Raw genomic sequence first — 12,578 nt, 5'->3', positions numbered from 1 at the left:
TGATCCGGCCGTCATGTGTTATTCATCCCATCACCCCCTTCTATGGTCTGTAGCTTAGCAAGAAAATGATGCACAGGGGAGTGACGTAACACGACTGAAGAATTGGACTACTCCAAGTTTTCTTTTTATAGTGTGTAACCATGAAGAACACCGGTCTGCCTAGGAGATGTAGACAAAAAACATACGTACCATTTCTTTTTTTAATCACGACCATTTGCAAAGCTGCTCGATTTTAATTGTAGATGCATAAGCGCAATATGAAAACAATGTTTGCAAAACTGTTCATACCCTTTAAAGCCGTTCTGTGCAACGGATCGGTCTGTAAGGCTCCGTTCACATTAGCGTCATGGCTTCCATCCTTAACATTGACGGATCTGTCCTTAAAATGAATCTGCCAGTTTCTTTCTTTTCTCTGACCACTGCTGTAAACTTCTGCAGCAGCAAAAAAACTATATTTGCCCGTCCCCCCCACCCCAAAAATATTGATAAACTCTGCTTTTAAAATAACTCCTCAATATCCATACAGGAACTGCTCATATAATATTTACTTCATATTTTATTATAGCAATTACTCCAGGAGTGATCACACGTGGCTATAAAGGACCATTTAAAGGGAGATGTATTATTTAATTCCTCATACAATCCAACATTTCAGGTTATACATCTGTGAAGGTTATACAGCAGAGACTTCCACCGATGGACCAGATCCACGGTAGAGCGCCGGACCCTCCGCAGCGATATTCAATGACTTCCGTTCTACTTTAAGTGTTATATTAGATTATAATTTTAGGTAGAATTCCCATTTAATCATTTCAAAATCTGTTACAATGACCGTTCCAGAACATTCGTGACCATCGCCAATTCCTTAATTTATATTAAAAACAATATAGTACAATACATAAAGGATATTTATTCGACAGATCCCTATAATCACATCTCATCCGGCATGTCCGCAGGCCTGTGTGTAAGAACTTTTTGATGGGATGACAAGATCTGATGTTTGGGCCACAGATCGACAAGAAAGTAGACGGTACAAATGAGATGATCGTGATGTAGCAGAGCGGCTTTGTAATTGAAGCTATAGGTTTTACAATTATACATATCTTACATGGTCTAGAATAGAAGTTAAAACCAAGAATACCCAAATTAAGTGAAGGAAATCAGGAGAGGACTGCATTGCCCGCTACACACCGATGCCCCACGTCTACAGGGCAACATCCAGGAAAGCAACACCACCCCTCCAGCAGCAGCATTACAACATGTCACTGGCATTAAAGCCCATCTCCTTTTGCTACATAATATCTTTCAGTTTACAGATGACACCTAATTCACAATCTTTCCTGCTCCAGCGATTTCCTGTGCAGACTTCTCATGAGAAGGGCTTAAAAACAAGTCTGTGCAACAGAGAGGCAGTCTATTGTACAGCAGATCTAACTTCCTGTGACCACTTCAGTACATGTATTTAAACGGTGGTCACCTGGGCAGAAAGTCAGATGGTTGCCAGGCAACCTGAACAATCACAGTTCGCAGAATACGCTAATGGAAGGGACTGCAAGCAGAGAAATTAGAAGTTTTAATACTCATTATACGATGTGTCTGTGGTTATAGCTGTGGAGTTCAATGACGTCACCTTCCATTAATACTTGTATGGCTGTCACTACTAGAGGCTAATAACGCAGTGCTCGGTGCCATTGTCGGGACACTCCCCAAAGTATTACTCATGGATTAGTAGGACGACTGACTGGACTGTTAGATATGGTTTAGTGATGCAGGTTTAGGTTGTCACAACTCCGAGGAGTAAAACGTGTAAATGAACGGGACATTTACATTCACTGTATTAAAGAAAAATAATCTAGCTGCAACCAGAACATATTTACAAGAAGCAACATTCAGAGCAGAGTGCGAGTCCCAGTGACTCCAGGGTGGGGGGTTGGTGAGAACGCTCAAGACCTAGGAGGAGAGGTCATCGGAAGAGGTGCAGGGTACTCCCCTGTATTGTGGTCTCTGCTCCTGTTGGTTAATACCAACCTCACCCATAAAAGTGCTTAGGAAACGGTGATCTTGTGCACATTCAGTAAGCACGTCAACAGACTGTGATAGGGGCTTCCGGAAGCCGCCACCAGCTCAAACACCGACTGGAAGGCTCTGCGGTCCAGTTCTTCATCTATCTGATGCTTGTAAAAGTCTATGGCCACTAAACAGAACAGGTTGATGTCTACAGGCTCCGATTTGCCCATTCTGCTGATCACGTGCGGTAATCTGCAATGAAGGTTAAGGTGAACACATACACTGAAAAGGAAACAATCATTCTCACCTGGTGCTTAGAGAAAGACAGATATATTAGAGAGATGACGTGGCTCTATGGACTACATTAATGGCTTCAAAATAAGGGCGTGGACAGTGGTAAAGTTAAAGGGGTTGTCCAGGATTAGACAAACATGACTGCTGTCTTCCAGAAACAGCTTCGCACCCGCCCATGGGTTGTGTCTGGTATTGCAGGTCAGCTCTATTCAAGTGAATAAGACCGAGGTTCGATAGTACACACAACCTGTGGACAGCAATTTTAAAACCCATTTTCTAATACTCTTTTAGGGAATTCTGAGTTTATATAGGGGGTCTCCCATTCAGGACCCTGATCTATTAGCTAGAGCAAGAATTGGCTGCAAAAAGCGTTTAGGACCCAGTATGTCTGTGCCTTACACAGACAGCAGATTGATATTAATGGGAACTGTGCAATGCTTCACTACTCCTGTGATGGCGCTGCAGGGAAATTGAGCGCTACATCTACAGATTACATCTGATCACTGGGGATCCTAGAAGTGAGACCACCGATCATCAGCTTACTGCCGGCAGACTTATCAAGAAGGGATTGTCCAACGTGGTCAACCCCTTTAATTGTAGCAGCATTCGCTGTGTTAATATATGCGGAAGACCGTCATTAGTGGATCATTGCAAAATAATTAACAAGTGATCGAAGTGCAAGGTCACTTGCCAATTATCTTTCCGTGTAAGCTCAGACACAGCGCCAGGCCAGATGTATAGACTGGGCAGGCAGCGCTAGCATATTATATCAGCTGACGGCACTCATGAATCAGGATTATAGTAGATGGGGCAGGTTATATCTGTCCTTACAAGGGTTGATATATAGGACTGTGAAAGTAAACATCCTTGTATAAGAGCTACTTACATTGTTCCCAGATGATAACCCTCTGGACACTCCTATCATTGTCTTATGAACGGTTAATACAAGTACAGACATGGTGCAGGCGCTGATGGAAATATAAAGCCTTGAGGCAAATAAAATATGCATTTTCCTCCTCACAGCGATAAAGCTGTTGGAGATAGCGAGTGTATTGGCCTGTGGCTACAGCAGGATAAGAGCATTAAGGATACATTGCAGAGATCCACTTGCTGGTTGAAGCGCTGACGAAGAAGCAGGAGAGGCTCCACATCGCCATAGCGACCGGCGTTCTCTGCGTGAAGTTTGAGAGGGACAACATGACCCAGTCGCGCACCATAGACGACTGTCCTGTGGCGTGTAATGTCTGAAACACCTGCGAAGAAGAAGCAGATCGTCAACTGAGCAACATCATAGTAGACGATGCAGAAAACATCATACCTGTTCTACGTAGTATTACTGTTAGAAACGGGAGCACAATATACTGTACAGATCCTTAAAGATGGGGGTCTCCTGTACCACCAGACAAGGGCGCCGCAAATAGGCGGTAGGTGAATGGGGAGGTGGCCACCTGTTCAGTTGCTTCGGTACCTCCAATGTAGCAGGTAGACTCAGCTAGTGGACCGGGGGGGGGGGTCTCCTCCTCAGGGGGTCCCAGAGGTGTCACTTTCACTACCTTGTAACCTGCAGCTCTCCAGGCTGCTTAATGGTTCACATGCCTTATTATCGAGCAATTCCAGAGCGGGGAACGAATCGCTGAATAACAATGCAGATTTACCATTAAGTAGTATGGATGCCAGCGCCTGTGGGAGCTGGTACTGGTCGTCCCTCAGCTTTTCCAAAAACAGATTCTTTTTTTTTTTTAATGGGTTGTTCCGGATTTTATAAAAAATGATTTTTTTCCTAGTAACAGTGTCACTCCTGACCATAGGTTGTATCTGATCCAGCAGAATCCACCAATAGGGCCGAGCTGCAATACCAAACACAGCCTGTGGACAAGAGTGGCGCGGTTTCTGGACAGAAAAGCAAATCTTTTTTTCTAATCCTGGACAACTTTAATAGATTATAGGGACTCTTAAGATCTGTATTGACCGATGTTTTCATGTTATATGTTAGGGTAATGGTCGGCTACATTTGTGAATATTAAACTACTGCAATCCTGATTTTGGTTCCCATTCTCAGAATCCGAGACGTCCTGGTTCGGCAGTGATGTATCTATTTTGCCTAGTCCACTTTAGGAGTCCATCCGGGATATTTTTGCCCCAGTAACTGGCACATTTAACCCAGCCTTACATATACCGAGACCTTTGGGCAGAGCAATTTGCATACAGAAATTATTGTAGATCTACAGCCAGTTGTACCATGCAGAGGGCGGGCACTGATCCAGCACTTGTAAATGTGCCCTGAGTGACAGGATGACACTTCTACTGTAGATTTTGCCTATGGAAATTAATATGCTCATATTACAAGACTCCCTGCCGGACCCAGAACCCACTCACACGGAAAAGCGGTTATTATGGTCTTAACCAATTCACACATCCTTGGCCTGCAAATGTCATGCACTGCGGGTCCTTATGGTGATGTGATTGGGATGAACTCTTACTCCCGATACTTTACTGCAGACACTGCGGGCACCATCAGTGCAGGAAACACAGAATTAGGATTGGCCTTGCACACCGGGTGACCATCAGGATGTGCTTAACATTTATTTTATCTAAATTGTAAAAACCTCTTGTGCTCAGAGTGTCTTCTGACAATACTTAAAAGGCAACTGCACCTGTTCAATATGGATATAAAAATTAGTAAATTAGTATTAGGAGCAATACAAAATGACTCTAAAGGGAACGTCTCGTGCGTGTAATCAGTTGAATTAATTAGATGTAAGCCTGCGGAGGGGAATTAACATGTTATTCTGTTTATGGCTTGAAATTTTGTAGTTCTTTTTATTAAACTTTCCTGGGGCGGCCATATTGTAGACACACACTTCTGTATTATCTGTAGCCGTGCAGCAGGGTGTTTGTGCTTTATGGCAACTCTGACAATTTACTACTACAGTCTCCAGGAAGTAATGGCGTACAGCCCCCTCCCCCCGGAGACCAGGGAGTTGCATATAAATTCTTATCTGTGTGTATGTTATTATCCTGCTTTATCTAGGCCTCTAGCAGTACAATAGAGCTGTCTCTGCGGACTCTGTCCCAGTCTAGACAGAAAAGCTTACAAGTGAGCTTCAGAAAACAGAAGTGTCAGCAGAGTGTTTCGGTGTGAAAACTGCAATATTTCCAAAAGATTTTTATAGGAATAGTCACATAAAAAAAAATAAAAAATCATCAAACACAAAAGTTTATAATAAACACCAGATTTAAATAATGACATTTTTGTGATGATATATTCTATGACAAAGAAAAAAAAGTTCCGCCAAATACAGAAGGCTGGATAGCTGGTTGTTTTCCAAATCCATGCAGATCACTAGATAAATGCTGTAATTTGTCTCACTTAATAGCAGATTTTCATCTTTCCATGGACAGCACATTTTGGGTAAAACCTAAATTAGTTTGAATGCGGCTACGCTGTGTAAGAGCTCTCTTCAGACTTGACAGGTTGGCACTAATTAAAGCAAAGTAGAGGTGAAAGTTACAAATTTCATTTTTTTTTTACAAAATTCATTTGTAATACATTTTTTTCTATAACACAGAAGGTTTTACCCGAGAAATGTAACTTATTATTTATTGCCCAGATTCTGCAGTTTTTAGAAATACCCCACATGTGGCCCTAGTGCGCTAATTTACTGAAATACAGGCCTCAGAAGCAAAGGAACACCTAGTGGATTTTGGGGCCTCCTTTTTTTTTAGCATATATTTTAGGTACCATGTCAGGTTTGAAGAGGTCTTGTGGGGCCAAAACAATAAAAACCCCCAAAAGTGACCTCATTTTGGAAACTACACCCCTCAGGGAATTTATCTATGGGTATAGTTAGCATTTTGAACCCACAGTTTTTTTGCTAAATTTATTTGAATTAGTATGTGAAGATGAAAATCTACTTTTTTTTCAGAAAAAACGTAGAAATTTTTAATTTTTTTCAAGGAATAAAGTAGAAAAAACACTCCAACATATGTAAAGCAATTTCTCCCGATTATAGCAATACCCCATATGTGGTAATAAACTGCTGTTTGGACCCACAGCAGGACTCAGAAGGGAAGGAGCACCATTTGGATTTTGAAATTCTGATTTTGCTGGTATAGTTTTCAGTGCCGTGTCGCGTTTGAAATGCACTGGAGGGAACAAAATAGTGGAAAGCCCCGGAAACTACACTCATCAAGGAATTTTTCTAGGGGTAAAGTTAGCATTTTGACCCCACAGTTTTGCTGAATTCATTGGAATTATTCTGTAAAGGTAAAAATCTACTTTTTTTCTGAAAAAAGGTAGCCATTTTTAATTTTTAGAAGGAATAAAGGAGAAAAAGCACCCCAACATTTGTAAAACAATTTCTCCCGATTACGGAAATATGCCATATGTGGTAATAAACTGCTGCTTGGACCCACAGCAGGGCTTAGAAGGGAAGGAGCGCTATTTGGCTTTTGGAGCTCAAATTTAGCTGAAATGGTTTTTGGGTGCCATGTCGCATTTGCAAAGCCCCTGAGAGGCCAAAACAGTGGAAACCCCCCAAAAGTGGAAATTACACCACTTAAAGAATCTATCTAGGGATATAGTGGGCATTTAGACCCCACAAGTCTTTTGCAGGATTAGAATTAGGCCGTGAAAATGAATATCGACATTTCTTCCACTAAAATGTTGCATTTTTTCAATTTCACAAAAGGATAAAGGGGGAAAAAGCTGCCCAACATTTGTAAAGCAATTTCTCCCGAGTACGGCAATACCCCACGTGTGGTCATAAATGGTTTTTCATTAGAAAGTAATTAACCCTTTCTGGACTGATCCATTTTTTTCTTTTCCTTTTTAGTTTTTTCCTCCCCGCGTTCCAAGACCCACAACTTTTTTATTTTTCAGTCAATAGAGCGGTGTCAGGGCTTATTTATTGAGGGACGAGCGGTCGTTTTTATTGGTACCATTTATTGGTACCATTTTTTGGTACATACAACTTTTTGAGCACTTTTTATTACATTTTTAGGTAGAGCCAAGGTGACAAAAAAACAGTGATTTTGCAGTTTTAAATGCTCTATTTTTCACGTGCGACGCTCCATACATCACCCCCCACACTACGACATGCTATGTCGTGGTGCGCGCAGGGGTTAATGTGCAGCGGATGGTGCTAAGTGAAAATTAAAATTTTCCACTCATATGCCATTTTAGTGCACTACATGTTATGCCCAGTTTGTGCCACTGAAGACAAATACCTCATAAAATATTAACCGGGTTCTCCTGGGTATGGCGATGCCATATCTATGGACGTAAACTGGTGTTTAGGCACGCTGCAGGGCTCAGAAGAGAGGGAGCGCCATTTGGCTTTTGGGGCGCAGATGTAGCTTGGTAGTTGTTCTGTTTGGGGTTTTGCTGGTGTTTCAGTTTATAATGTGGGGGCATAGGTTATCTGTGCGGGGTACATCAGGGTATAATAAGAAGAGGGTATAATAATGCAGTAAATAAACAATAATCCGCAGATATGTGGCCGATGTCGCACTGATAAATGGCGCCCGATCTTATCCGCTTTTGGAACACTCTGCACATTTTGCATCGCCATATTCTGGGAGACAAAACTTTTTTTATTTTTTCTCCACCGGAGCTGTGTGAGGGTTTATTCTTTGCGGGACAATCTGTAGTTTTCATTGGTACCAGAAATTTTTTTTATCACGTTTTATTCCATTTTTTGGCAAGCAAGGTGACCAAAAACCATCATTTCTTACAATGTTTTTTATTCTTTTTTTTTTATGGCGTTCACCCTGGGCTATAAATGACCATTATACTTTATTCTGCGGGTCGATACGATTATGGCGATACCAGATGTATATAATTTTTTTAGGTTTTGCAGCGTTTGTGCAATAAAATCACTTATTTATAAAATAAATTATTTTCTGTGTCACCGTATTCTGAGAGCCATAACGTTTTTATTTTTCAGTCAAAAACGCGGTGTAAGGGCTTGTTTTTTGCGGGACGGTTTGCAGTTTGTATTGGTACCATTTTGGCGTACATGCAACTTTTTGATCACTTTTTATTGTATATTTTGGGAGGGTTGGTAACCAAAAAACTGTGATTCGGGCACTGTTTTTTCGTTTATTATTTTGCAGTGTTCACGGTGTGGGAAAAATATTACAGTTTTATAGTTGGGGTCGTTACGAACGCGGTGATACCAAATATGTGTACTTTTTTTAACGTGTTAATTTTTTTCCTATAATAAAAGTCTTATTATAGGAAAAAATGCATTCTTTGTTTATGTCACTTCTAACTTTTATTTTTACACTTTTCAAAAACATTTTTATTATCTTTTTTTTACTTGTCCCACTAGGGGACACTTAGACTTGCAGCTTTGATCGCTGCTAGAGTACATTACACTACACACGTAGTGTAATGTGTTCTGTCATTGTGACGTAACTGTCACACTGACAGGAAGCACCGGCGGACCGGCCGGAGGCTGATCCTCCGAGGCTTGCGTACATGGCATCCCGGAGGTCATTGTCTGGCCTCTGGTTGCCGTGAGAAGGATCGCCAGCCCACGCAAATACATGTGGGGGGCTGCCGATCCGCTGTAAACCTCTTCAATGTGGTGATCGCAATTGACCACCGCATCGAAGGGGTTAATTGCCGATTTCAGCGGCGACAGGCCGCTGATCGGCAACGGGGAGAGCAGGGCTGACACCCTGCACAGTTAACCGCCGCTGCGGTGTAGCGCCGCGCGGCGGTTAACTGTTAAAGCACTGACGTTAGTGCACGTCAAGGTGCGCAAAGTTACTGCACACATTGACGTGCATTAACGTCAAGGTGCGGGAAGGGGTTAATTGGATAAAAAGTGGCCACACAGATCTCTGTGCACAGGCAGAGCCACGGCTGCAACTCCTGTCTATAGGGACATAATAGAGAGAGGGATCCCCCACTCAATACCCACTTCTATGAGCCAGTCTTACTGGAAAGCCCCTATGGGGATCGCAGAGCCTTAATGCATTACATGGATGGCCATTTATTTAAATGGCTAGCATGTAATGCAATATTTTAGTCAGATACAGTAGAAAGGGGATCCACAGCCAAGTGTTTTATTAATATATCCATGTGGTTAGGCGACCTGAAAGATAAATAAATCTTAAACAGACTGCCACATTTCTAGATTAAACCCGACCCAGGGATCCACGGATTGACATGGGTTCAGCTTCTCACATATAGAGTAGTATTTAAAAGTATGTCTGCCAGGGTGAGAGATATAGTTTCCTAACATCTCTCCGCTCTGACTCAGCAGGGTACGGAGTGAGTTTGAATTTTAAAGGGTTTTTCTCACAAAAACAATCACAATCATGTACGATTGAAATACCTTGTAAACGACAGTAGCCATGAACTGCGGGTAGGGCTGCTGGTTGGATAAAAACTCCCCAATGACTTTGTTCATCACGTCCTGAGGCGGGAAGAAGTCATCCAAGAACTGAGGGAGAATTCTTGCCACCACTCTTGCCTCAAATGGAAATCCTTTCCGTATCCTAAGACAGAAAACGAAATGAGATGCATAAAAACAACAAGAACAATTCTGAAACATCTTTCCGCAAGTACAATGCGTTGTGCCGCTCCTATTTCATTCCTCTTCGACATGTATGAATAAATTGACAACTGGAGATTACTATTCTGCTTGTCAGAAAGGCCTGTCCCTACACACTCTGATACTGTCAATCAATGCTGACCGGATAGAGACACCCCATTGACGAGGGGAATGGTAATGTTCAGTTGTCAGTTTAATTATACATTTCTAGGAGGGATAACAGAGGAACGGCACATCGTACAGTTCTAAGAAAAGATGCTCCAGCATTATTTTTTTCATGGGGAATGGAGTAAAGCAGTTGTGTCAGGAGAAAGGACACTTTAATTGAACATTGTAGAGTCATAGTGAGAACGATGCCGTTCTGTAAAACACTTCGGATTGCATTAATAGTAAACCAAGTACCTGTCGAATAGCACAGACACCCGCTCCATGGCGACAATGACGGACTCGCTGTCCGGTGCTGCGGGACTCGGCTCTGTTGTACGTCCAGGGCTGAACTTCTCTTTTCCTAGATTAAATAGTAAAAAGTATCGGATCATTTGGTTTCCAGAAGTCTCTCCTCCGGTGGCTTGTGGTCTGAGTGCGAACAGCATATAAAGTACAAATATATCAGAGTATAAATTATACACGGAAACATCATACAGAGTTCAAGACTTAAAGGGGTTGTCTGGGATTAGTGTTTCAGAATCATCACCACTCTTGTTCATGGGCTGTGTTTGGTATTAAAGGGTTTTCCCGTCATAGACATTTATGGAATATCCACAGGATATGCACCTAATCTTTAGAACGGGACCCCCTAAACCCGGTTCTAACTTTCTTGTTTCCCGCTGGCCATTTCCGACCATGTTATCGGGAAAACAGCGTAGCTCACGAGCTACGCTGTTTTCGGTTTACAAGTGAAGTGAATGGCAGTTATGGAAGCAGCGTAGTACGCGAGCTATGCCGTTTTCGGTTTACATGGTCGGAAAATTACAAGCGGCAGAACGGGGTTTAGGAGGCCTAAGAGATAGGTTGGAGGTTGGACCCGCATCTGACATTTATGGCATATCCTGTGGATATAAATAAAGGAGAGGAAACCGCAGCACCCCAGTAGACAAATAAGAATCCTTTATTCACCAAAGCATCACCTGCAACGTTGCAACCCTCACAGGGTCTTTGTAATGCTTGACAAAGACCCTGTGAGGGTTGAAACGTTGCAGGTGATGCTTTGGTGAATAAAGGATTCTTATTTGTCTACTGGGGTGCTGCGGTTTCCTCTTCTTTGGATCTGCTGTTTCCCCTGGACTGGGATGATTTGCTGCGAGCACCCTCCCAAAGTTGGGATTTAAACTTGATCCGTCCTGCTCTATGGCTGGCAGTGCTGCTGATATCTTCTGTCTATATCCTGTGGATATGCCATAAATGTCCGTGATGGGCAAACCCCTTTAAAGTTTATTATCACCAAAGTGAATGGGGCTGAACTGCTATACCAGTCACAGCCCATGGAGAAGAGAGGCGTTGTTTCACGTGGTGGGAGGGAAGGAGGACAAGTCCTTTAAAAAGAAAGAGAACCTGTTGCTATGAGAGACCTGTTTGAACTAAAGGATCAGTATAATATCCTAATAATGTAATCACATCCACCAAACAGTCCCCTAAAGAGTCAAACAGGGTTACGAAAACAAAAGCACTTCCTGGTTCTGTGAAGTCACATGGTGTACCACATGATCCCGCTCAGCCAGTCCTTTCTTTAGATCCGCTGACTGGCTGAGAGGGATCATGTGACTCCAAAGAACAATTAAGTGCTCTATTTTTAGCCCCTCCACCCTGTTCAAGGGGCTATTCACTGGGTCCCTTTGGTAACAATTTTAGTAGCAGTTTAACACATGATCGCAAGAATATATCATAATTATATATAAAACCGAGCTCCAAATACATAGAAACGTCTAAAGAGCATGCGGTCCCTCACCTGTGTACATGCAGGTCAGCATTAAACCTAATGCGGTCATCGCTCTGTGAGGACTGTGCATATTGACTCTGTCCACGCTCAGCTTCACCAAGGCTTCCCCGTCCAGTCTTGAGAGCTGCTCAGACAGCAGGAGGCGCTCTAAGCCTCTCAGGACACAGTGGTAGATCATGGATGGCGTGGATTCTTCACTCCCAGACACCATCACTCCACACATCTAAGGACAAAGCGCACAAATATCAGCTGCAGAGAACAGTCTTTCACGTAGGTAATGGTTAGAAAATCGGGAGCTGAATGGAGGCCTTAAACTTTCTATGTTCGATATCAATGAGTAATTTTCAATTATTTTTCTTCAATAGAAGGCTGAAATCCACCTCCTGTCTCATCAAAAAATATATAGTCTCCCGCTCTCTTTCTCCCCATACTTTACACAGCAGCACTGCTTGTTCAGGTTGGCAGCGGTGTCTGAACACCAGCTTATCAGGAAGTCAGTAAATGGAAAGTGAATTTCCATATTAACAAGAACTGAAGTATTTTAAATAATAAGCAAATAAACCACTAGTAAGAGGCAATGAACTTTAATAACACGAGACCCTGGAAATCCAGTGTAATGAGGACAGTTCCTCATAGAAAAGTTGAATTTGCCTTATTGTGTCACATTGCCACGGCGCTAAAACTGGCAGTGAGCTGTGGAACTCCAGCCCGAAAATCCCAAACACTTCAGAAAGTTAATGAAAATTCTTCTTGTTCATGAGTTCTGCAAAGGT

General features: G+C 42.4%; 1 protein-coding gene across 2 annotated transcripts in view; it reads right to left on the bottom strand.

Annotated features, from left to right (window-relative positions):
- Positions 1-890: 890 nt before the first annotated feature.
- Positions 891-12,578, bottom strand: part of HTT (huntingtin) — a 182,880-nt gene continuing 171,192 nt past the window's right edge. For both annotated transcript variants that reach the window (XM_075857408.1, XM_075857398.1), the window contains 5 exons: positions 11,815-12,028; positions 10,272-10,377; positions 9,651-9,813; positions 3,394-3,554; positions 891-2,259 (listed from right to left, as the gene is read on the bottom strand). In XM_075857408.1, coding sequence (XP_075713523.1) covers positions 2,046-2,259; positions 3,394-3,554; positions 9,651-9,813; positions 10,272-10,377; positions 11,815-12,028 — 858 coding nt within the window. In that variant the 3' untranslated portion in view covers positions 891-2,045. The remainder of the gene's footprint in view (positions 2,260-3,393; positions 3,555-9,650; positions 9,814-10,271; positions 10,378-11,814; positions 12,029-12,578) is intronic.

Source organism: Rhinoderma darwinii, chromosome 1 (genome assembly GCF_050947455.1).
Source record: "Rhinoderma darwinii isolate aRhiDar2 chromosome 1, aRhiDar2.hap1, whole genome shotgun sequence".
Lineage (NCBI taxonomy): Eukaryota > Metazoa > Chordata > Amphibia > Anura > Rhinodermatidae > Rhinoderma > Rhinoderma darwinii.
Note: the sequence above shows the minus strand (reverse complement) of the source record. Positions and strands in the feature narration are given on the sequence as shown.